The sequence below is a fragment of the Dipteris shenzhenensis genome, chromosome 17 (genome assembly GCF_047967505.1).
Source record: "Dipteris shenzhenensis isolate YYH24624 ecotype China chromosome 17, Dip_SZ_1.0, whole genome shotgun sequence".
NCBI lineage: Eukaryota > Viridiplantae > Streptophyta > Polypodiopsida > Gleicheniales > Dipteridaceae > Dipteris > Dipteris shenzhenensis.
The window spans coordinates 11,670,338-11,697,441 of NC_141612.1; the positions used below are offsets into that span (position 1 = coordinate 11,670,338).

Below are 27,104 nucleotides of genomic sequence, written 5' to 3' on the forward strand. Positions count from 1 at the left end.
CCGATCAAGTTATTCATCACTTGGATTTTGATGACACTGCACATGAATTTGTCTTCTAAAATATGTCCATGAGCTTGATGTATTTGGGTACTCTGCCTTGGGTAGTCCCTCAAAAACTTGAATGTAATAATCTCACGAGTCTTAGTCCTATGTAATGGAGTCAATAAAGGTTTTCAGCCTTGGATAGTCCTCCTAAAATGATATTTTTCTATCTATGGTGTGTGGCTCCATGTCACCTTGTTTTGGAGCCAGAAGGGGGATGTATTGTGGGAGCCACGTATTAGCTTTGATGGGGTCTCTTTATCAGGCCTAGCCGAGTTCCAGGATGTTGGTGTATTCCTAGACCTATGAGCTGGTCATATAGCCATGCTAAGACGTGAGCCTCTGAGCATGTTGAGTCTCAAGCCATGAGAGTGCTTGCATCAACCTTAGAACACGCTCATACTGTTACATGGGGTGCATAGATTAGTAGTCTGTCATTGTCATGTTCTGTTCTTGGTTCCATTCCAGTAGTCCCTCACCTTTGCTCCATGGGGGAGTGTTAGAACATGAAGTCGAGTGTGTTTTAGTGTGTTTTACTAGGAGTTCTAGCAAAGTCTTATGTGTGAGTGCCACGTGTCTGGCCATATACACTTTGATATTCTAGTGTGTGTTCCTATCCTATATATAATTGTACTTGTGTGTCACATCAACAGATTCAGCACACATCATAAAAAAGGGAGTCCTTTCATTTTGATACTTAAATTTCATTTATGTTTCCATTTGAGTATTAGCTTCTCTCTCACTAGCCTACCCTCTCTCTCTCCCTCTCCCTCTCCACCATGTTCCTTCACAATCCTACAAGGCGAAGTATGAGAACTTAAGAAACATCATGGACCCTATTGAGAAGGACACACGCTCTGCTGCATCTAGAGCTCCGTGACACGCTTGTTCCTGGAATTCTCCTTTCTACTTTCTTTTACTGCAATCAAGCAAGCTCTTGCTCTTGGACTTGGATTTTTTTTTTTTGTCTCGTCTTCTTTTTTACCATAGCCCAACAAGCTCCCTCACTCCCGGATGTGGGCGTGGGCATGGTCATCTGTGGTATCAATGATGTATTGTTAGTCTTTTGCGCTTCTACATAGATTGGTGTTGATATTGTACATACATGGTGTTTTTTTTAATTTCATTTCTTTTTATTCTAGAATGTATGGCCATGAGACATTCAACAATTTATTTCTTTATCCGATGTAAGGCAACACGTTGGTCATTTTGATTATTCCATTGTAAGGCCATGACCCACTATCGTTTCTCACTTGTAACTTCCTGCCACACTTGCATTCCCTTCCACTTCACGATTCACAAGGATGGTGAATGATAGTGGCAGGGTAAACTATTGTGGATATTCACGACCAGACCAGTAGATGTTCAAAGGGGACCATGTGACTAATTGACCACCAGGTCAACTATGACAAACCGCGTGACAACCATGTGACCAGTGACAACTATGACAACCATGTCACCCATGGTGACAATTATGTCAAGTGACCACCAAAGCAATCATGTGACAACTTATGCAAGCAGCTCCTCACCAACTAGGAGTCACAAGCTACAAGAGGTGTAGGTGGAACACAGCGAACAACAGGGAGCTGCACATGTGAAGAAGTTAAGCCCGCACCCACTAGGAGTCAGAGGGCTAAGCGGTGCACATGGAGTAGAGCACATGGAGCAGTCGACCAACCGGGAGGTGCACGTAGGGTAATTATGTTACCAACTGGGAGGAGGCGTGCAAGTCAGAAGTAGTTGAAGCCATCAAGAGTAGAAGCGGTGGAACGGCTAAGGGAGACAGAGACGCCATCAATAGGGAGAATGGAAGGAGATTCTTAGCAAGTACAAGGGACCCTCCACAAGGCAACAAAGGGGATTAAGGAGAGGGGAAGAAGGGGGATGGGTATGGGATGATTGAGGAAAGGAGAGTGGGACAAAGGCTTGAGTCACGAGCTCGTATCATGGTGGTGTCCTTTTGGTGTATTTTCTTTGTTTAGCTCTTATACACTATGCTTCCTTCCATCTCTGGTCGCAACTCCAAGCCCTCTTCAATTCGTATGCCCCCTTCACCTTGTACAACGGACCTTGTGTCATGAGGCTTGAGTTCTATTACATTCATGTTAAAGGTTGGCTCTTGTGATTACGCTCCACTTTATCATCTTGCTCATTCACATCACTCTTGCACTCGTATCGTGCTCGCACCATTGGTGACACCATTCTCCCCGGCTTTTTCCATCATTGACACCATCGTCCAGCACTCGCACCATTGGTGACACCATTGTCCCCTGCTCATTCCATCATTGCCACCATCATTCAGCACTCGCACTAGTGACACCATCCTCCCCTGCTTGTTCCATGCTCTCATTGACACATCCTACTTGCTCCCCTCGCACCAATGGCCTTAGGCCTCCGGTAACACTTCCAGAAGTCGGAGGAACCCCCCCCCCCCCCCCCCCCCCAACATGTCCATCAACACGTAGACCTTTTCTTTAAGGTATACATTCAAGAAAGCAGCCTTCACATCCGTCTAGTACTCTGACCATCCATATATCACAGCGACAGAAACAGTACAAGAGCATGCACCTGTTTCTCTAGAAAAAAAGAGAGAAATGGCTCCATGTATTGTGTTCATTTTGGCAACGGAAGCAAGTGTTTGCTCATAGTCAATCCTTCCTTTTGTTCATAGCCTCGTGCTACAAGTCTTGCTTTATACTTTTCCACCTCATCATTAGCATGGTATTTGATCTTTACACCCGTTTGGTGCCAATCACTAAACTTCCAATTGGAAGACTACAAGATCTCATGTGTCATTGTTTCAAATAGATCTCACTTCTGACTCTATTGCATCAATCCATAATGAATTGCCCATAGCATCCTTGAAACATGTAGTCTCACTTGGAGCTTGCATCACTATGTCATGAATGCAAAGTTGATCTGATTTAGTTTTTTGGTGGCTACTCATGTCTTGCGAAGTGAAGGTTGTTCACTAGAACCTTGAACAAAGCCTTTTGCCCATCTCGGGACTGGTTTTTCTGTGTGTACAACAGGTTGAACCTGTGTTTTCCAGTAATAGGCCTTCCAGTTCTCATTTGCGGCATCAAATATGGTCATTTCCTGCTCTTTTCAGCTCTCTTCCCCTTAAGGAAGATGTGTGCCGGTCCTCCTAATCAAAGTAGGAAAAGAAGTATGTCAAGTGGCATGTCATCCATGTCCATCACTTCTGCAACATTTTGTAGGGGTGATTCCTCTTCTTTGAAAATCACATCTCTATGGTTGGATTCCAAAGTCTGAAGCCCTTGCTTGCCAAGCTGCAATCGACTAAAATGCATTTTGTAGCCTTACTATCAAGCTTTTGCGGTGCTGTTTGTGAACCAAAAACATATGTAGCAGAACAAAAATTCTAAAATGACTTCCTCTCTGCTACCCCATTTTGCTGGTGTTGGGAACTATGAGTTGTAGTGAATACCATTGTCTTTCAAGTATTTCATAAAGGAGTTTGATGTGTATTCCCCTCCATCATTTGTGTGTAATGTCTTGATACTTGGTTTTCTACCACGTTTTTGTATTCCAAGACAAAATGGACTATTTTTTATTTATAGTCCATAAAAACACACATGTAAATCTAGAATAAATCATCAATGAATAACACAAAATATCCTTTAGCGCTGTGCATGATGACATATATTGGTCCATAGACATCTGAACGTACAAATGCAAGCCTTTCCGTGGCTCTTACCTCTCCAAGGAGAGTCATCTGGGTGCTTGGCTGTTGTTGCTGAAGTAGAGGAGGATTCTTAGACAGGACTTGAAGGCTCAGTGTCAGACGGTGGGACAACAATGCAGAACCACAGTTGAAGCTTGACAGACCAGGACCTAAAAAATCAGGGTTAGACGATGGCACAAAAATGCAGAACCACAATTGAAGCTTGACGGTCTAGGTTATTTAGATTTGTGCTTGGGATATGATGTCTCAGGTATGTTGTTTGGTTGCAGATCTAGCCACACAAGGACGGGTTCAAACAAACCCTAAGAGCTTGGTGCCTCGAGGACTTCAGCCTATTCACCCATCATAAGGAGGATAGTTGGAGGACGCTGGTATCAGGAAAGCTCGAGTTCAGAGGCGGGTTCGTGACTGAAGGTGGTGGTGCCATTAGTGCTGCCAAAGATAGACCTGTGTACCAAATTGGTGTGCGAAAGCAGAACAGGACTTGGCAGAGCAAGCCAAGAGAAGACTATGATGACACCAAAGTGTTCCAAAGGGCTACGACACGGGAGCTACTGGAGCATCTTGATCGAGGGATTGGGATATGGCCAATGTGGGAAGATGAGAGAGGGTGTTGGAATAGGACTGGTGACCTCCCCACTTGTGGCCCCCATATGAGGAGTGCATCGGGGGGGTGGACCATAGAGTAGTAATAGGCATGGGGCTGCCACATGGGAAGCACATGAGATGTCATGTGGGCAGCATAGAGAATATGGAAGTACTTGGCAGAGGAGATCCACCATGGAGGGCAGATCTAGATCCAAATGCTGTTCACACATGGAGAGGACCGAAATGCATAGGGAAAAAAGGTTAAGCAAAGGTACTGGACCCTATGGACAGGTTTGGGCCAAAGGTTAAAGGTTGGGACTTCCTAGGCCAACGGCTGGAAGCCATGTGGCTAGGCAGGGCCAATCAAAACAAGGAGCTGAGCCCTGGGGGGGCTATTTATAGCCCTCGCCCTCCAGTTGGCTGGTAGGGGCAGTAAAAGGTGGCCATGCTGGTTGGTTTTTTGGCAGGGGCTCCAGCCCTATAAAAGGAGGTCATTTGGCCCTCATAACACATCACTTGGAGCAGCAATCCAAGAGCAGATTGGAGCAGCAAGAGGACCATCCTTGGGCCTATACACAGGAGGTGAAGGTGACCTACAGAGGGCTGTAGACTTAGCTCAAGAAGTGGCCCACCTAGGCTGATTTTCTGGACAGCAAGGTGGAAGAGATCCTTTGGACAGAAAGTCTACATAAGCCAAGTGGAGCACGCAGGCTCCCAGCTCTAGAGGTGCTAGGCATATAGTAGGAGAACCTTTTTAGTATTGTATCTTGTCAAGTTTGTGGATGGACAGAAATATATAAGAGTTGCTTCTATATTGTCTTTGAGCACAGTCTATTTGCTAGTCTGCACACACTTGAATGGTTGCGAAGTACACACATGTTGATGAAGCTTGATTCCATAGTGAAATACTTCCGTATGTAATTCTTGAGCTATCTATCATTCTTCCACTATGGAATACCCTCTGGTGGGATTTCATTTTTCTAACATAGGTTCACTAAATCCATTTAAGTTAGGTTAACTTTAGGACCGTCTTGGCACATCACCTGCCACAAGAGTCTTCCATGTCATCCCTACCATGTGTCTATGCCACATGTCTATGCTACATCAGCCCTGCGGTGTGTTTGCCACATCACCGACTGATTAGGGATTTGTTGAGGAGACTAGTGTGTGTTGCTGGCTATGGGCAACGATAAGTAGGGCTGCACCTCAGGTGTAGATGAGGATGAAGCGTGCTATGAGAAGATGAGCTTGTAAGCTGAAGCGATAGGACTTGAAGGCAGGATTTCAAGGTGGGATTTTGAACTTGGAAGCTTGGGCTTCAGACATTGCTTGAAAGTGATAGGCTTATAGATGGATCTTGGAAATGATAGGCTTGTAGATGGTTCGTGATGGTTTCGGGCTGGAGATGCGACAAGTAGGGCTGCTACGACCAAGGCAAGATTATGACCTGCTCAGGTCCAAGCTCTTGATCTCTACGCAAGCTTCATGTCGCCCGAGTATGTGTTGTGTTGCTCATAGCTGCATAATTGCTTGCTTGCGAGCACTATTTGTTTGAGCAAGTCACTTGAACTGCTGGTAATGAACTTCATAGTTGCTTACTAGAGATCACTCGAACCAACACACGTCACTCAAACAGGCTTGCAAGCGGGTCACTTCAACTACTGTGCTACTTTGAATTTGGGGTAGAAGGGAGATGACCTCTTCGAGCTAATGAGAGATGAGCTCTCGTCGCTTTGGGTACCTCATAGAGGTTGTGCCTCTTCCCCACAATGGTGATACACCGCACCTCTGCAGAGCAACCAATGCAACACAAGCATAGGAGAGCAATGGACTTAGTTGTACTTAGGTAGAAATGAAAGTACATGCACTAGTATTTATATCCAGGCACTAGAAAATAGAAAATCAATGAAAACTATTGTATGTCCTACATATCCATGTCATTATAGAATGTCCTATACAAAACCTATCGGAGGTTGCACCAACACTTGCAGCATACGAACCACTACATTCGCTGCACCAAAGACCACTCCAGACCCGAGTTGCAAAGGATGATAAGTCCTCATCCTGCGTCCTTCCCTTCAATCCTTCTTTAATCTCGTTTGACTCCCTCTTGAGGTGAACTAGCCTACACCATAGCTTCCCATGAAGGAAGATCTGCCCTAAAGGGTAGGTCTTCTTCAAACCCAAGAAGGATAACCATGAACTGCCCCCCACCATTCTATAGGTCACTCATCCATGCTCTCCTCATTTGGAGGCATACAATTGGGGAGTTGACAATTCCTTTCTGACCACCCCCTCTCAATGAGCCGTTGGCTACCATAGCCCAATCCTTGAAGAACATGGACCAGTTTCTCCCTAGGAAGAGTGCTTAGGAGCACGCCGACACGTTGAAGGCGATCTTCAAGTGTGATCCAAACACCCTTAGCTCAAACTCTTGCATGTATTCTCTGATGGCATGGTCCATGGCACATTGTCCCCATACTTCTTGTCCCTGATTTCCTCTTGCAGGAAAATAGGACCCAACTCCTCCAACATGAGTCACTTGGATCACTCTTCTAGGTTGGGTAATTGCTCCCATCTAGTTAACCCCATTGTCCCCAAATGTGGATTGTGTCCACAAGGGTGATCATTCACAACTAACGACGAATCTCAGTCCTATTCCCCTCCTACGAGAAAGGCAAATACATCCTCTGAATAAGAAAGGGCACATCATCCCTGAAGAGCTCTTGGAAAGCAAGGCAGAGAGGTTTGGATACTAGATTCCAAAAGTTCCAACATTAAGGGGAGGGAGGGCATTTGTCCTCTCAAGGGTCATTTTCACTTGGCAAGACCTTCTCCAATCACCACATCATGTCCAAAAGACCTTCGTGTGCTCCTCTCAAGCTGCCTCTACTTCAAGCAAGGAGGGCTTTGCCTAGAATAAACAGGCTATAGAAAGTGGTAGTCAGATCCCCTTGTTGAGTCCAAAGTGCCCAAGGAAAATAGATGGAATACTTGTCACATCATTGTGTTACTCTACTTACGTTCAATCATATTAATCAACCAACCAAGAGAACTTTGATAGGCTTGTTCTTCACATAATTAGGAGGTTCCTCTGTTGGATAAATTGATGTTTAGGGGACACACTTATGGACATGGTCATGTGGTGTGCGTGTGCCAGTGTGCTAGTGCTTGTGTAGGACATGGTGTGAGTACTAGTGAGTACCATGGTAGGTGTGTCAGGTGACTCATCAGTTAGGTGTCACCTATGTTGGTGTGATTGGGATAAGTTAGGGACTTAGTGGTCAGGTTATGATACTTTGAAGTGGATTTCAAGTCATACTATCATGTTGACTAGTTGACTAGTTAACTAGTGTGGGTTGACTATGACAAGAGAGACAGGCCCAATATATAGGCTCCAGTTACATCCAGTAGTGACATCACATGTGAGCTCAGTAGAGCATCTAGATCCACAAATCTCTCAATCAGTTCCATGATTCTCTCAATCACACACCACACACCTAGATTCACTCAATCACACCTACTGACACCTAAACATGTGGTATCAGAGCCTTGGTTCACTCTCCTTGAGACCTCCTTGAGTGCCATGTCATCATCTTCTTCACCATGAAGTTTTTGAAGCTTTTCTTCCTCTTCTTCCCACGAAATTTCCAAGTGCTTGTTCTCTTTCATCTCTGAACCATTGCTCCAACCCTTTCAGGTGTAGATTCTCGTAGTTAAGGTGCACTTCCACTTGAGAGGAATTGAAGGATTATGGCCTCTACAGCCCATGCTTACACTCGCCCTATCCCGCGCCATTTCTGATGATACAGCTTGCTAGAGCCACCATTTGAAAAACGGTCTGAGGTGCACTTCGGCGACCCTATGGGCTACCTACTGGTGAATTTTGAGGGCAAATGGTCAAGGGAATGAGGAGAAACTAAAGAAAAACCAGTCCAATTTTGAAGAAGACATGTTTTTGGAGGCAGAGAAGATGCTACTGCCCCTGGAGGTGTGAAGCTTCATTTGGTCTGAGACTTGCACTGAGTCTTCTACTTCCAAGTACCTTTGAGCAGCAAATGCCCTCTACTTGATGCTTTGTGGAGTGAGGTAGCAACCCTCCAAAGTTCCTCTGATTTCTGCAAGCATTTCTAGACTATTTTTGAAGGTTGATGCTACATTAAATGCTAAGGTGATGCTTGAGGAGTTGAAGTACAGATCAGAGATTCAGAGATTGCTTTTTCAATTGTGAGAATGCTCTTTGAAGTTCAGTTGAATGCATTTTTCATCTTTTATATTGAGGTTATGATACTTTGAAGTGGATTTCAAGTCATACTATCTTGTTGACTAGTGTGGGTTGACTATGACAGGAGCTTTCATGAAGAAAGTATATATCATGACTTGCATGATGATTTCCACTGGATATGATTGGAACAATGGTTTCAACTACAACCATTATGATTCTTATTTTGAAGATGCCTTAGTTATGTTTTCAGTATCTTTCATGATGTATGAAATGTGCTTGCATTTGGTTGACTATACCTCGCCATACAGTCATGACCACCTCTTGTACAAGAGTAGACACTACCCTTGCATGACAAGTGGTAAGACCCTCTTCAGTCCATATGATTCACAAAATGTTTTTAAGGCTAGGACACTCAAAGAAGGTGAAGGACTACAATGATCTTGTATTGCAGAATATGGACAAGATACATTAAAGAGTGTAGAGAAGGACAAAGAGCAAAGGAGTTACAAGATTGGCTACACCAAGAACCTCTCCGATGACAATGAACCTCACACTATGGTAGCTTTGAAGAGGAGGAGGAAAAGGACAAGATATGTCATCAAAGGGGGGTATTTCCCCACATCTTCCACTTAGAATGTTTTTGTGTGTGTGGTCAATAAGGGTTCTCTGCCTTGGGATGTCCCCCTCAAATGATTGTTAGTCTTATGTGTTACCTTGTTGGATCTAAGGGTATTCCCATGCATAGTCATTGTCTATCTCCCAATTGTAAACCAAATTGTAAACCAACAAACCAAAGTCAGAGTGAGATCATGTTGGGATGAGGATGCCCAAATGAGTCTACTGCTGATGCAACTAGAGTGAGTACCAGGTTGTGGATCGTGTGTGTTGCCACTAGAGGTGGGCAAGCCATGAAGTTTCCCATGGACTACTGCTAGGGTTGAGGTCATCAATTTGTGGGGGGGAATGAAGGACAAATTGATGTAGTGGGATCTAGAGTCCTAAGGTCTAAGGTTTTGAGTGTGTGAACACATGGTGTGCCTGGATAGGTGTCATTAGGTGTGATTGAGTGAATCTAGGTGTGTGGTGTGTGATTGAGAGAATCATGGAACTAATTGAGAGATTTGTGGATCTAGATGCTCTACTGAGCTCACATGTGATGTCAATACTAGATGTAACTGGAGCCTATATATTGGGCTTGTCTCTCTTGAATAAACTCTCTCTCTTTTGCTTCACTTGCTCAATTCTTCTTGCAACTCCAACATCCTCTAAGGTACAAGTAGGTGAGCTAGATGCAAAACCTCCTCACTAGTAGTGGTTACATTTAGAATGTAATCACCTTTCCAAGCAACGTTCTTTGAAAGCAACTTTAAAACTGTCAGCATGTGGGAGAAAGGCCAACAATGCACTCTACCACTATTGTGGCTTGGAGCTCCCAATAGTAAGCTCCACCTGTCAAATGCCTTGAGGAAAAAATTAATTTCTGACAATGGTGGGAGTTGAAGGAGCTTCCATAAAAGGCATTAGAAGTTCACCAAACAAAAACCTCTAATAAAATGCAAACAATCCGCTGTCCTTCCAAAGAGGCTAAGATTCCTCACTGTTGGGTGGAAGAAAGCAAGCAAAGGGAACAGGGCTGCATAAAAGATAACAAAGGCAGGGAAAGAAGGAACCATGAGCAGGGTGGGAAAAGGGCCGGGGGGGCACCTTGGGGGCAATCAGATAGTGGAAAGGTGTGTTGGGGAAAAGCTACCCCTCAGGAAGGGTACACAAAAAGCAAAAAAGGGCCTCTCAAAGGGTTGCAAATTATTTTGCCACAAAAGCGGCTTTGATTCTTGAGGATATGTCATTCAGATATAACATGCCTTGTCTCCTGCTTTCAAACTGAGGCAACCCTTGAGTGCATTCACAGGTGGGTGAATGGGGATGGGAAGCCATGCCAATTCACAAGGACAATTCTTCAGTTGCCTTTGTTTTCAGAGCCCTCCCGGTACTACCTCCTTTGGTGCTCCTTCCTCCTTGTCTTTGAAGCTTGTATCAACTGTGAATGAAGAGACTTGCTCAGCTGAAACAATCTCGCAACTGAACGGATTGTGAAATCTCTTCCACAGGAAAACCCCTAAGAGTTTGTGTGTCCTACTACAGCAACACCTCAGTGGAAATTCTTGTCGACAGTCAACACACAGCAAGCTCGTCAACAATATTGACATGACAGCAGAGATAACTACAATTTGTGCAGCTCGGATTGTCAGTATTTGAGCAGGGTCAGCAACTTGCATGTGACTGTCATGCATTGCCATGCAATCAGTTTTGGTTGGTGCAGCTCTCATTTGTCACACTATGTACATAATACCCAGTTCAATGTCTATGTGTTACGTGAAGGTTTTAAGGACAAGACGGGGGCTATCCCAGTGCTATAATACAGCGGTATTTCAATTTTCTAGGTTTAATCTCTCCTTACAAGTTTATTGCATTAGCAGTTCTCTTCAAAAAAAATCAATGAATTTAACTTTGTTGTCCACCGCTTTCCACTAAGTAAATTGAAGCTAAAGAATGGCTGGTTGATTCTTTTACCAGTCTAGCCTTGTATAACCAATGGTCAACAACAATCCTCGCAAGTTTTCTTTTGTGGCGACGGAAAGCTCTGGAAAGCCACACATAATTACAGCAGGTCAGATTGAATTTAAGGTAAGAATCTTTATCCAAGCTCATACATAGTTAAGGAGATACAGAAAAGAACAGCAAAAACATACTTGCCCAAGACAAAATTATGTCAAATCTTACTGACGAGAAATACTGAAAACTAGATAAATTTTAAAAAAGAGAACAAAGAGAGCAAGAGCTTGGGAATGATAAAGAGGTGCACATCCCTGTAAACTGCCCACGTTCCTGCATTTCTAGCTACACTTTGTCCAATTCAGCAGGTCTCGGTTTAAGTTGAGCTGGAGTGAGATCATCTGATATCTAAACTTTCAAGCCTTTCAGCCATTTAGCTTGGCAAATGAATTCAACTTTTTCCCCATGATATAAACTATAAAGTGCAACCCTTTCCAGCTTTATCAATTGACTCCATCAAGTAGGTATAACACATGATGGATGGCACAATTTTGTTAAAGCATTGAAATCTTCATCAGCATAATAATTCTCCACAGGTACGCCTCCAACTCTGCCCTTCAATTCTTACCATTTCCTCTGACTATTTTCAATTTCTGGGGTGGTCAGGCCCTGTAAAAAAGACCCAAAAGGCCCATAAAGTGGCCACCTGCCAGGGGCCCACGGCACAGTATGAACAAATGCTTAGCCCACGAGCATAGTTAGTAGCAGGGCTCCCTTGAGCAGCTACTGAAGCCTAACAAGAGCCATGCAGCAGCTTGGAGGAGATCCTTGGCAGAGGGTGCATATGAGGCTCGTGGTAGTGCCTTACCTTAGCAGCATTTGTTACTTTTTGGGAGCTTCTTTTGTATTGATTTCTACATGTATTCATGAGATCTTTTGGGTTGTACATCTGAGTGTTCTCTCTCCCAGATCTGCAATTGTGTCTATCGTTTTGTGTGTGCAAATGTGTTTAAGTGAGATTCAGCGGGTGTTGTACCTTGGCCTATCTTCAGCGCTAGATGAATCTGGTGATTGCAAGGACATTGGTTTATCTACATGTTGTATTGGCTGTTCTATGCTATAGACAGGTGTAGGTCTGTTTTTGCCATATTGGAGTGGGTGGATGCGTGTCAACCATGGCGTCCTCAATTCCACAAAGAGGGGACAACTCCTGGAGCTACTTATCAAAGCCCACATGAAGAAGGCCCTAGTATGCAGAGGCACATGTAAGGAGGTTCCTTATGGCCTGTAACGCTGTGTGATTCCACACCCCACACCACACTGTGTGAGCTCCTGGGCAATACTATCAGTCTTCCGCTGTGCGTACCCTCTCTTGGGTAATTTCTAACATGGTATCAGAGCCCAAGTAGGAGGCTCACAGGTATGGGAGCCTAAAGGCAAGGACCTTGCTGAAGGACGACCCTGATTCAGAAGCTCTTGGGAATCGACTTCCACGACTGGAGGACAGTGCCCTTGCAAGAAGGAGGGTGACTCAGGTTCACTCAGGTGCGTTTAGAGTTCGTGGTCCAGGTTATCTGGAGGTGTTCTTCTCTTGCAGACCTTGCCAAAGGAAGGATGGGTTGAAACAGACCCTCAGAGCATGGTGCCTGGAAGACTCCAAGTTGTTCACTCATTATGAGGGGGACAACTGGAAGATCGTGACGGCTAGATTGCTCGAGTTCAAAGGCAGGAACATGACTGAAGGAGGTGGTGCCAGGTGGTGCTACCAGAGATGGACCTGTGTACCAGAATGGTGTGCGGAAGCGGAACCAAACCTGCTGGAGCAGGAGCCACTCGATGAAAAGCCAAGAAAAGATTTCAACATCGAAACGTTCCAGAGAACTACGGCTAGGGAATTATTGGAGCATCGTCATCGACGTGTTGGCATTGGGCCAAGATGTATCAGTGAGAGGGGGTGTTCGAAAGGTCACCTCCCTAGTAAGCCCCCATATGAGGAGAGCATGGGGGAGGGAGACCTAGGGCATGTGCCCAAAAGAAAAGGTAAGGGAGGGGGCTGCCACATGGGCAGCACCTCACAGGGAAAGGACAGCCAAAAGGGGCTGCCACATGGGCAGCACATGAGCTGCCATGTGAGCAGCACAGCAGCCTGGCAAAGTCGCTTCAAGGACTGTCCCTACGGGCTGGAATAGGCCCCTAACAGAGGCACACAGGAGGGCCAACTGAGGCGACATGTGGCGCAGCAAAGGGACACATGTGTGGGCAGGACAGGGTGCCAGAAAGGGGCGCAGCAGAAGCGGGTGCACCAGCAGCAGGGTCAGCCATCCTGGTTGGGCTGGTTGGGCTAGTTGGAGCCAGCCAACCAAGCCTTATATAGGCAGACAGAAGGGGCTGGGACCCTGCCTTGGAAGGGGGGCTAAAGCCCTTGGAGTGTGGGCCAAAGGCCCTGGAAAAGAGGACCCTAAAAGGGGCTGTCTACAGCACATATTCCTACGGACCAGGGTCGGCCCAAACAGACCCTGAAAGTCAGCCAGACTAGTCGGTTTTTGGGAAGGGCCTTGAGCCTATAAAAGGAGGCCATTATGCCTCATACAAACATCCAACTATCCAGCAAGAAAAAGAGCAGACAGGAGCAGCCAGAAGCCACTCCCTTGGGCCTCACACTGGGGGTGAAGGAGAGTGGAAGGTGTGCTGCAGACTGAGTTCCCTAGAGGCTGGACCTTGGCTGTCTTCTAGGGCAGCAAGGTGAGGTGATCATCACATCTTCTGCAGCAGCAAAAGACAGGCAGACAGGAGCAGCAGAAGACCTACTCTTGGAGCCTATTCCCGGAGGACCAAGAGGAGAAGGAAGAGCTGCAGACTGAGCTTGGGGGGCTGCCTACCTAGGCTGACATTCAGGGCAGCAAGGTTAAGGAGAGGATCACTCTAGACAGAGAGTCTACATTTGCTCGAGGTGGAGCACGTGGGCTCAAAGATCTAGAAGTTCTTGACATCTAGTAGGAGAACCTTTTGGTATTGTATCCTGTCCTACTTTGTGGACAGACAGAAATATAAAGAGTTGCTTCTATATTTGTTTCTGAGCATTGTTATTTACTGGCTTGCACATCTTTGCACAACATTAAGTTAAGAAGTCTGTGATTCCACACCCCACACACACTGTGTGAGCTCCAGGGCAATAGTATCAGTCTTCCGCTGTGCGTACCCTCTGTTGGGTAATTTCTAACACTAGCCCTTACATGTTATAACCAATGTAACCATCCACGAATGAGTACAGAGCACAACCAGCGACTATCTCCAACACCCTGTCTTTAAGTGAAGAGGAAACCAATCCCTCCATGTGAAAGTATTCAAACTCTTGTAGTCTACACAGAAGTTTGCATGTGTCCCTTTTGGGAATGATTACAATTCCACTTACCCAATCGGTATAGTCTACTAGGCAGATCAACCCTACTTGCTCCATTTTTCAATATCAAGTCGCATGGCTTTACCATAGTTGGGGTTCATGCAGTTTGGTCGTTTGATAATTGGGCCTATGTCTGGGTACAAATCAATACAATGCTCCACGATCTCAGCTGGGACTATGCTCCCGAAGCTCTCACCACCCTCTAATGCTTTTGCATCACATATGTTTCCTCCTAAAAGTGTGATCCTCAATGTAAGCCAACTATTCTCCTTGAATGGGTAGGAGAATAGGTGAGCCTTTCTAGTGATCATGTCTATTTACAAGGATGTCAATCCTTAGGGCAACTTGACTTCATTAGTGGACTAATCTCACATAGCCTTGGTAAATCTCACCCATGGTCTTCCAAGAAGGAGAGGATAGGTTAGTTCATCCCAGGTCATGTCCACAACAAAGTTGGATGGGAAAGTGACCCCACCAATCTTTGTTTGGATGCCTTTGACTATTCCCATAGGCATCACTTTGCATTCATCAGCAGTTCGTACTTGGAAATGTATGTCACTTGTCAGATTGAAGCCAAGTTGTTTTGGGCATTATGTAAATCTAGGAAGACATCCTTCAATTGTACCCCATTTATTTCCACGATTAGCCTGGGACTTCATTCACACATGAGGGCAACATAAGCTGAGCTCGGTTCACTGTTGGTCCATCCTGACCATCTCCTTCTTGAGACCGGAGAACCCTAGTCCATCCGAGGATCAAAGCTTATTCAAGCCAAGGGATGTAGATTTGAGTCTTTGGCCATTGTTTCTTGTAAAGTTTGGTCCACTACCTTCTTCCCTTTGTCTTGGTTTCTACGGAGCATCTTCTTTCCCTAATTGGACAGGATTAGTACTGTATGTGTTTGGGTCCCAGTTGCTCTTTTGTGTGTACACTTCTTGGATTGGTTGCAAATCGCACTGCTTTAAGCTTTCAGGAAGGAAAGTGAATGCTTCCCCCTTCCTCAAAACATGATTGTAGGTCCGGAGTAGCCCCCTGACCACAGCCTGGTATTGTGAAGGCATACTTTGACCACTCTTGGAAGTACTACCCTTGGAAGCTATAACAGGCTTTGACAACTGTGTGCCCTTAGATATTCTTTCTGACCCGGGGTAGTAGAAGACAACGAGAATGCCTTCTTATCACTTTCAAAGGTTGGGTCCTCTCCTAGTCCTCCTCGACCTCCCCAAAAACCACCCATCAAGCTCATCTGCAGTAAGGACCTCTTGGAGCAGGTAGTTGGTACGGTGGGTAATACACCAAGGATAGTAGTATGGATGCCCAACCTGATTGGGTGTAGGAGCTTGTAGCAAAGGGGGATTAAGAAAAAGTGAAGGTGGAGGAGCAAGAGTAGCAGGAAGTTAGTAGGTTTATGCAGAAAGTAAGAGAGCCTCAATAACGACTCAACATACTCTACGAGCCTCCCCCGAGCCACCCTCTCCTTAAAAGAGATAGATAGATAGATAGATATATATATATATATATTAACGTCTCTAAAAGGCCAAACGGCCTATGAGACTAAAACAGTTGATACATATGCTAGTGTTGTCTCATCAAGAGACAAACCCTGAATAATAACCAGGATTTACTACTTTTGGAGGAGGGCTGAGAGCTACTAAAGGTACTTACAGTCAGAGGGACTGCAAGTGACCCAAAACTAATGAAATACCAAGCAAGTATTTACTAAAGTACCAATTGATCAGCATAGGCAGAAAGCTAATCAATAAAAAGGTTGCACTCTTCTTATATCAAAAATCCCAATCATGGGCAGCTCTAGGATCTCATAACTCGGTGCCACAAGTTTCCGGTGTTTGGCAATGATGGCACGGATCCGATGAAGATATGGGTGCCGGGCACGGGGTCTTGGGGGCCTGGGCCTCCGTGACCTGGATATGGCAATGGCTCGGTCCAAAATCACACCACTAGAGTGTGGCAATCTGCCTGTGTGTGATAAGGTGGTGGTGGCGCCAGGGGTTTCTGATGGCGGGGAGGGCATAAAACTAGCTGAGGTGCTGGCAGTGAAGAAGTCTCTGAGTGTACTTTGCCTGGGTGGGGCTGGTCTCGGCTGTCTATCTCCCAACAAAGTCTCTCTATGTCGCCTGAGCTCTGATAGAGAAGAAGCAAAAGATATAGAGAAGCAGCAAAACTCTCAAGCTGCAAATTGAAATAAGTTCTGGGAGCCTTGCAATAATAAGCAAATGGGCTTCAATCTAGCTTATAACAAAGATTAGAAAATACATACTATGGAGTACCACACCTGACTAGTTCGCATTGCAATTCCGTGAACATTTCACTCAGTACTACAGACCTCTCCGTTCCGGCTGTCTGCATTTTGGGCGAAAGATTTTGGTACAAAAAACGCTGCAAAATAAAATTCAGTTCATTAATTTTACGTGCGGGTACATAGGCAGAAGCTTGTAGAAGGTTTCTGAGGGCAACATTAAAGTCATTTTGGTATGTTTACCGTAGGCAATCTAGCCCCAGTTTTCCCTTTTCTGATCTCTCATGAAGTCACATGGCGTTCTTTATATCGTCGATCCTGATCAAGACCCAACAATGTGAGTCTCATGGCTTTTTGCTTTATTGCATGGTTTTTTGTGATGTTTTTATATCTTTGGATCTCTAAGCTCTCCAACGAGGAAGATACTGGTGCTGAAGTTGCACCCATCGTCAAGCTTGATGCTGTTGTCGTCAGTACTGGCGAGGAGAACGAGGATGCCCTGATCGACGTTGCAGATTCTTTTATTTTGTGTTTTGCAGCTGTTTGGAATCTATTTCTGCCCGTTAATAGGGTTGATCGGCGGCAATCTGATATTTGGCTCTCATCAGAAAGGCAAAAATGTATCGATTCGATAAGGTCAAGTGGAAAGCAGCTTCTGAAGCACAGAGAGACAAGAAAAGTTCGCCTTATCATGCGTCAAAACAAAACTCTCAAGACCTGTACAAATCATACGGGCAAATGCGCTTCGTTTCCCATTTTGACGGCTGATTGCAGGTTTCGTTCGAAACTACTGCGGACTCTCCATGCACAAGGACCGATTGGGCTGACTGTCCTGTTTATGCATTCCCTGTAAATTGTCACGCCCATACGTTAAGATGACGGAAACTGGCAATCCTTTTGCTTTCCCGACTACTAGTTTTGTTGTGGATATACATTATCTGTACTCTCATAGTGTCTGATGTGTTGCCCTATGCCAACGGCGAAGATCAAGCTCCACGCCCTTTCTACAAGCTCAAAACCACTTTGTGCTCATCACCTTCTGTAACGGCTTTAGACAATGCGCTTCTTGCCTGCATTGTGGAAGCTCAGACAGACGAGAATTCTTCACTGCAGCGCTAATTGCATGGAATTTAGTCCCAAGCAAGATCAGTGTACTGCAAGCTAAATTATATGAGGAGAGGAGTGAACAAAGAGGAAGCTTTGCTGGATGATGGTGCTCATCTTGCTTCTTTAATCTTTTATCTACAAGACAGGTTTCAAATTCTTGAAGGTTGTCGAGAATTTGCAGATTTTTAAAGTTACATTCGGGTTTCAAATTCTTGAAGGTTCTTGAGAATTTGCAGATTTTTAAAGCTAAAATGTAACTGACTTGCTTCAAAATTTGCAGGTTTACAGAATCCAGAAAACATTTTTTACAGGTGAACATCAAAATGTTGCAAGTTCATTGTATGTAGTTTGGACACTTCACGTGAACACTCAACAGGAGAGGTTTTTATGCCTATTGCATTCACTTCTTGAGGGTTTTGGGCGAGAACCTTCATTTCACTTCTTTTTCCTCCGAATTTCAAAGACTTCCTTAAGAGCCTCAGTATAAGGAAAACACTAGGTCGCAATTTTTGTTACGTTCACGTGTACGTAGGGTGCAGGTAGATGTTCAGACTCTGCACTCCGAAAAGATGACGTGTCGACACATTAACCTTCCAATAATCATTATTGCTCCTGAGCCCCTCCTCTCAAGCAGGGGCTCATCCAACAACCACTTTTGAACCAAAATGTCATCATTACCAAAAAACAATGTGCACGTGAATGTTTTCGTCTACAATTGCAAACCAATTTGTCCGCGTGAACAGGCTCTAAGTACCTCACCATGGGCGACAGATCATGAATTGGCAAGATTGCCCACCACAGCCCTAATGCATTTAATGCACCACAGGGTAGTCTGTAAACGTCGTAAAATGAAAGGTGTGCAACATGCAACCCTTTCTTACAAGGTTACACAGGGACTCAACCTTGGGACAAGGTTATTTTTTTATCGCACTATTCCAACACTTCTGCTTTTCTTTCTCGTTCTGCTTCTCATGCGAGCTCTCCTCGAGTCTCCAAGGAAGTTGTTACTTCCAACGGCACTCAAACGGGGGTTGTGACTATTGGTGATTGGGCTATTCACACTCTTGAGTTGCCTACCCCCCCTCCACCTTGCTCCGAGTCAATTGTGAAATGCAGCTTCATTTGACTTGTATGTACATCGAAGTTACGTGACTTACCAAACCAAGAAAGAAAGCCATTGCAAACAAATGGATTTACAAGGTGAAGTACAATCTAGGTAGTACAATGCTAACTAGTTGCACAAGAGAAATATATATTCACACTTTTTAATTTCATCTTTGTCCCATTTCAAGTCAATTGTAGGTTTCATAGATTTTTGTTACGAATTGTACTGAATTTATTTATTTAAATTGAAAAGATGATGTCCACACAGCCATATGCGTATCATTTTTTTATTTTTTCAAGATTCTATCTCTGTTGTTCCCTCATTTTGATGGACACCATCTGGCAAGATGTTAATGAAGTAGGCAAGAATAGATAGACAAGCCTTAAATGAAGCACATGCATATTGTTTCTTCTTATTGCTTCCCTTTACCTTGACAAAAATTGTCCATTAAGAGTGAATGAATTACACAAAAAGAGAGGACTAGGTCATGAAACAAATATAATAGCGTGTGAGAATTCAATCCTCTAGATTCTCTCTATCATGATACATGGACACCATCTATGGCTTTGTGGAGTTAAATCTCCTCTGAAATAAACTAATCTATGCTAGACCAACCATGACAACATTGATGAAATGTAAGAAACAAATTATTTACTCAGTTCTTTTTTCTCTACTAGGGTCAAATGTGTCAATTAAGAGCCTTCAATGTGAAAAGGAATCAATTCTAATGTAGATGCTCAAAACTATCGAATGTAAGTGTCAAAACGTGCATATGATGTGACAAGCACATAGAAATTAAGAAATTGATCACTTTTCCTTTTTGGACCATCTTTGAATTCTTCCTGGATCGCAAATTATGGCTTGCCAAAGATTTAATCAAGAAGAGAGGTACAAAAGGGTGATGTGGTAGTTAGGTGTACATGCAATGTGTGCCTGTGAAGAAGTGTTTGTGGGACGTCGTGATGAGGTGGTAGGTGTGTGTGCACGCATGGTGCATAGTGTGCTTAGTAGGGGGTTAGAGTGCTTAGCTGGCATGGATGATGTGGTAGTTACCATCTGTGCTATTGACATGGTGATGTGGCACATGTCAAGATGTTGACTAGACTTGTGCTGACATGGTAAATGCCATGTGTTAGTTAGTCCTGAAGTGTATGGATGATGTGGACTATGTGATGAGATGGCCTATTGGCCATATTGCAAGCTGACATGGCACTTTATCTTGACATTTGTCAAAATTGTGTCCAAATCTAGTTGTGGGTGACTCTTACCTCCCCTACCATGTGGCCTTATCTTCTTGTGATGGAGGAGAAAGGAACATCTCCTTCATCATTGTCATCAGCTTCTCATGACTGCTCATATTTTTTTAAAACCTTCTCACGTCTATTTTGTCATGGATATTGTCCACCATCGGGGCATGGGTTTGCTTTGTAGATGCATCCATCATTAAGCTATGTGTGTTTGTTGCATGTACATCTTCTATTACTTTGTTGTTGTGGTCTTGTTGCTAGGTGCTACACAGTTGCTTTTAGGCCAACATCCAATGGGGTCTTGCTGCTGGTACTGCGCTATTGATTGTAGCCCACCAATGAAGGATGCTTTGTTGCTTATTGAGTGCCTTGTTGTTGTAGAGGTAATCTTAGCTATTACTTGTAGGCCAACATCCGATGGGGTCTTGCTGCTGGTGCTGCGCTATTGATTGTAGCCCAATGAAGGATGCTTTGTTGCTTATTGAGTGCCTTGTTGTTGTAGAGGTAATCTTAGCTATTGGTGCACCCAAGTCGATGGCATCATGCTGCTTGTTTGCATGGCTTGTATTACTTTTGGTATGTTGGCCTCTCTCTCTCTCTCACTCTCTCTCTCTCTCTCTCTCTCTCTCAAACATAAAGGAAAGAAATGAATGGAATCTTTCAAAACATTCAAGAATAAATGCTCACAAGGAATAAAACTTCTCATGAACAAATATATTCTATTAGGAGGGAGAGGAGAAGAGTGGAGATGAGGACAGAGGGCACACCTAGAGGGCATAACATAAATATGAAGAGGGAGAGGGAAGAGTGGAGATGTGGATAGAGGGCCCAATAGAGAGCACACCATAAATAACCAACTGTACATTATATTAGTTGAAAAGAATGAATATACACATATCCCTATTAGCGTTTCCAACCCTTATGACTTTTTAGCAATCTTTTGTGTTAGTAGTGCTATGCACAATATGAAAAATGATGTTGAGATGAATCCTCAACAACTGTTTTTGTAAAATCATTGTAAAATCGACAAAAGATGCATTGGGGATTTGGAAAGCATTATGTGTGCAAAAATTTAGAAGCTAATCCTAATGTGAGAAATCTCAAATCATCTATTTTGATTGTGAAAGAGTCCACTTAAGCCATGGTGGATGGATGCAGTGAAAACACATTACTCATTAGATGTTTTATCAACCTTCACTACTCTTTTTTTAATCACGTCAAACTTTTTATTTTCTTACCCTTATGGGTCCATGGTGAATATGGTTCTTTGAATGTTTGGGGCACCCAAGGTATGGAGAAATCGCAATACGGAGGCACATCTTCAAAAGTATGCAGCATGGGGGTGAAGTCAAGTGAAGTAATGCTCTTTATGAAATGCATGAGTGTTTCTATTGTGGAATAATTGGCCGCTTTGATGCAAGGGAAAAAGCTTTGCAAACGTGGCTTCTAGAAATCCTTAAAAGCTACACCAAAGCATGGATTATAAGGAAAATCTATTTTGGAAAGCGATTATTTCAAACCACAACAAAATATCGAATGACATTTCTTAGGTTGTCTTTGACTTTGGTAATTTTGGCATACTTTTGCAAATTTTTCATTTTATATTTCCGGAGTTTATATTTTCATTTTAACATCTTTCATTAATCAATCTCTACATGTTTATTATTTTCACACACAAAAGATAAAAAAATATCGATGTTGATATTAGCATTAGAAAGTTTCCAGCTTGTATAGACATTATGGTTTTGAACAAAAACTTCAGGTCTAGCAATAGCTTAGGGCAACCACAAATACCAAAACGTTAAAGTGGCTATATAAACCTAATCCCAACATTTACAAAAACACAAAACCTTATTCGCTATTCCTCACAACTCCTTCACCATCTCTCCTTCCACTTCTTATACATCTCAATTACTTGCATGGCAAGGACAAAAAAGGTAGGAAGAGCCATAATATTGGAGACCCACATATCTAGAGAGAAAGTACAATAGACTCCTCAAGTAAAGATGCAAAGCTACCAAAGAGGTGGACTTGGATATAAACATTGAAAGAATATGGAGAGGACGAGACACTAACATATAAGGAGAGCTCTTCAAGAGAGAATGAAAGCCAACAAAGACCATACACAACTCTACACGAGGAAAGAGGGGAAGGGGATGGAGGACCTTCCAGGCAAAAAGCACACTTTAAGGGAAATCATTCAATATGAAGAATTCAATGACCATGAGGCACGTGACGACAGCCAATGAGGTAACAATCCTCCCGAGTTCCCAAAGGCAAGGACTTTAGTGCAAGGAAAATCTCCACCAAAGAGGAGTGGAAAACCAATGGTGCCAAAGAGACAAGGAAAATACCTGAGGGAGGAGGAGGCAATCAAGGTGGTGGTAGTGGTAGTGGCAAAAGTGTTCCAAGGAGGTGATGCAGGAAGCCATGGATGAAAGCACGCTACGAGATTTGGAAGTAGTAAAAGTGGAACCTTTGATTCCGTTTGCTTGCTTGGTGAAGGAGAAATTGTGGAATACAAAGATAGCCTTCAAATTCAATTCAGTATCATTTCTGCCATCTAAGAGGCTTTTGACATGTTGCTCATTTCCTTGAGGATGCCAACTCATGCACAATGTATGCTAAGAGGAATGAAGTTCAAGCCAACATCATTGTTTAAAAAATTTATAATACTAATAATTAGTGTAATTTAGTTATAATACATAAAACTAATTATACGTAATGAGTTTTTAAGAACGAAAAAAAGTGATGGTGGACATAAAGTATTAAACAAAAATAATTTATAAAGAATTAAATAGATTTGTGATAGAAGTAAATGTAGTCAAGCTAATTTTAAAAATTGGAAAAATGAAGCTCGTACAAAGTTATTGTAATTAAGTTACCATAATTGAACTTAGGGTACCCATATATAAGTTATGAAGAGTGTGGTCACTTTTTAAAAATTTCAAAAAAATGAAGTTTGGGCGGCATCATTGTCTAAACAATTTATAATACTAATAATCAGTGTAATTTAGTTATAATACAAAAAACTAATTCTACATAATGAGTTTTTAAGAACTAAAAAAATTGATGGTGGACATAAATTATTATACAAAAACAATTTATAGAGAATTAAATAGATTTGTGATTGTAATTAATGTGTATATTATTTGTAGTAGTGATAACCGATTATAAGTAATAACTGAGTAACAAGTAAATCTTTTTTTTAAAGTTAAAAAAAAGCTTTCTTGCACATGGCCATGTGAGCATTATTTATAACTTAAATGGTTAATTTATACTTAATAAAATGATCGGATAATAAAAAACTAAATTAAAATACATTAATAATGAATACACTATAACACTGATAACTAATTATAAAATTGAAAATAATTAGACGTTTGATTAGCTGTTGCTAGTGTAGAAAAGTTACTCACATGGCTTACTTAGGAGGGTCACTCATTATATGTGCTTAGTTTAAGTATGTCTATGTATTTGTTAACCCATGGTTAGTAGGTGTCTTGAGATCACAACTTGAATTGTGCCAGCTTGGGTGGAGATCATCCAGGTGAGTAGCTTTAGGATTTGGCCAACACCAATTGGCAGGCAATGCACCTCCAAGCCTCACAGAGAGGCAAGTAATCAGGAGCAATTATGGCCGAATCATCATGAGCTGTCCATTAGTGGAAAAGAGTTATGAAGGCAGTTAGCTCAACACCTTTTAGGTTTTGGCAAGAAGATTTTGAGCAGTCTCAATAGGAAGTCTAGATTTTAAGGAAGCTAATGAGTATGCCGATGGACCCAAGCCACAAGCATAGATCCCCAAGTAAAAGAGGTAGGACATGTCTCAAGTCAGGACCAACAAAGAAGATCTGCTCACGCATCAGAAATGGAGTAGGAAAGCAGTCATCATAGTCTTGGATGAGCTTCTAAGCAAGAATAAAATCTTGGACATAGTCAAGCTAGTAGAATCTCACACTATCAAACAATATTGGGTCAGTGGACACCTAGTCTTGCTACACCACCATCAAGATACATGACATGTAGTCACTATCAAACAACATTGGGTCAGTAGACACCTAGTCTTGCTACATCACGATCAAGATACATGACATGTAGTATTTCTACAAACCGTCAAGCAATAGAATGCCGAGTCTTGTATTGACTTAGTCTAGTAGCTCCAAAGGTCCTCGTGGTTGGAAGATGATACCTTGACCACCTTCAAAAGACATCGACACGAGCATGTTCACACTAATGAATGTTGACATAAAGATGTATGTCACAAAGAATATCTTAAGGCTATGAGGAGAAACTAGGGTATGGAGTTTACAATTGTTAGCTACACCTATCAAGGTCAAGTTTCAAGATTTCAACGGGACTCCATACATCCATTTGCAATGTTTGCTATGAGTTTTTCACATTAATGGTGCTGTGAACAAGGAGGATATATGAACTAGTTCCATTGCCTGTTGACAAGATGACTCAATGTTGGTTTAACTAGTTCCCAATTGGCTACTTCAAAGATTGACAACTATTTTTTAGGCTTTTCTCAAGTGGTTCAAATAAGAAATTAATGAAAAAGAAGTCCGCACTAGGCTCAGTCCTTTCAAGATTTTTTCCTAAGAATGCAAGCTCTTATTAATCAATTCGGTACACTAGGAGACAACAAGTCACTATGTGCATGGTTTATTATGGGTTGTACTCAAATTGATTTGAGGTCTCTCAAAATTATCAACCTAACAAAGACATATGAGGAGTTCCTGAATTGAGGTGTTGCATTTGAGAAAAGTGGACTTGCCAAGGAGAAGTCTGAGAAAAAGGTTGAAGGAAGTGATGGAGAGAATGATTTGTAAGCAACTATCTGCACCATGATCGACATCATGCTCTACTAATAAATGTTGGCATTTTACACACAGTAGTGAGGTAGCTAACCTTAACTACATTAGATGATAGGTTATATTGGCAGAGCTTCCAAAATCTATGGATGCTAATGTAGTACCTTGGTCCCAAGGTTTGGTGGATAGGGAAAAATATTCTCCATTGACCATCATAATATAATAATTAAAAAGCACAAAAACCGTTTGCATCTCAGATATCCCAAGAATTAAAGGGCAAAGCACCAACTGTAGAATTTTCTCATGATATGAGTGTGACACTATCAATTAACAACTTAGCTAAGGCTTTTACACACACACACACACTTCCTATTCCTTTCCCCCTTTACATTCACTTTACCCTATTTTTCTCCCCCCCCCCACCTGTTATTTTCCTTGAAAGTCGTTTCACAACTTTTCCCCTCTCTCTAGCTCATTAGATTCCCCCTAATTCTTTTTTAATTTTCAAAGTCTTTAATCTCTTCCTAAATTTCTAGCTTTTTATAATTAAAAATTCCTAAATTCTTTTGTTTTTTAAAAACCATTTTTTCCTTCTTTCTCATTTTATCTACTTTACTCTCCCTACCCAACTCTACCATACCCATCAAACCAACCAACCAACCCCCCCCTCCCCCCTTTTTCATTTCTCCCCCTATTTTTTATTTTTTTTCTGCCTATTTTTCCTATTCACTTTAAATCCACTGTTAATTATCTCCTTTTTTTAAAACAAACCCCCAAAAAATCCCTGCACCACGTGTTATGCCACTCGCCCTTTGACTCTTGCATGAATCATGCTGCTCCAATCCCTTTGATTCCCGCGAGCCTCAATCTCCATTTCACATCAATCATTACCGATTGCGAATAACTGCTCTACTCTAACACTTGTCATGTTTCGACTTCACGCCTCCGTAGACTTTAAACCTCCTCTACCAAACATACCCCCTCACACACTTCTAAGTTCTCAAGCCTCCTACTCTCTTGCCCTCTACCCTCGTGTTCCCTATCTCCACTCAGTATAGTGGAGGACCAGTGCCCACTGTCGTCCGTTCTTGTTGCAGTACAACAGATAATAGGATCTCGTACGCAAGAGAGAAAACAAGATAGTATGGAGAATCAAAAATTTGATTACTGTAGAACTGATACAATAGATGGCGCTACCTCCCAGCCATGCGCTCTTGTGAAAGAAGCTTCGATGGCATGTTGGAAACAGTAGAAGACGAAGGCTGAATGCTAAGGAATAAGGGTTGTTGTAGCCAGTGATGAAATGGGCTTCACAGGCTTGCTCTTATATAGCCACCAGTCTCAGTTAGGCTCAATTGGGTGGCCGACCTAGTCCGCCCAAAACAGTCGACTGGGGGTTGGTCCCGAAATAGGCCACCGACCATACGATAGAACCGGTGTGCAAAATAGAGCAACTAACCTATGGTCTCCGTTCGGCCCACAGCCATCCGGGATCATTTGAGACTCCAAATGGGCCCCGCAACCCAAGAGTGGGCTGCCCCGAGAAATGCTCTGTCCAACTCTATCTGAAGCCGTCCAGCCATCAGGCCGCACATGGCCCCCATCTGGTGTCCAAACCAGGACCTACTGGATAACCGAGCTACTCAAATGTCTTCTCCTCATATGGGGGGCTTACAAGTAGAGTTAGCTGGTTCCCGCGTAGTTATACGAGAGTGGAGCATGAGAGTGCTCTCAACGGAAGCAAGAACGGAAGAAGGAGAGAGAGAGACAGAGAGCCACACAAGTTTTGGTGGGTGCAGAACCACCCTAATCTTCTTTTTCATTCATTTATATATGTGTTTGAGTATTGTACATAACCGGGGTTAAGGCACAGTGACCTTTAACCCCCACAACCTCCCACTTAAAGGACAATGTGCCTTTAAGGGAGAACAACCAGTGAGCATACTATCCAATGCCTATCAATACGCGACAATACTCAAACTGCTGACTAGGCAGACTCTTCGTCAGCATATCTGCAGGGTTATCATCTGTATGAATCTTGACAAGCTCTATGC

At 43.0% G+C, this 27,104-nt stretch overlaps 1 protein-coding gene and 1 pseudogene across 1 annotated transcript in view; one reads left to right on the top strand and one right to left on the bottom strand.

Annotated features, from left to right (window-relative positions):
- LOC147891687 (uncharacterized) overlaps positions 1-17,144 on the bottom strand; it is an 85,675-nt gene extending 68,531 nt beyond the window's left edge. Inside the window, exons 1-3 of the mRNA XM_087388833.1 lie at positions 17,018-17,144; positions 16,811-16,914; positions 11,136-11,205 (exon numbers count right to left, since the gene is read on the bottom strand). Of these exons, the coding sequence (XP_087244959.1) occupies positions 11,136-11,205; positions 16,811-16,884 (144 nt within the window). The 5' untranslated portion in view covers positions 16,885-16,914; positions 17,018-17,144. The remainder of the gene's footprint in view (positions 1-11,135; positions 11,206-16,810; positions 16,915-17,017) is intronic.
- LOC147891688 (ran-binding protein 1 homolog c-like) lies at positions 17,027-17,764 on the top strand (annotated as a pseudogene).
- The last annotated feature ends 9,340 nt before the right edge of the window (positions 17,765-27,104 follow it).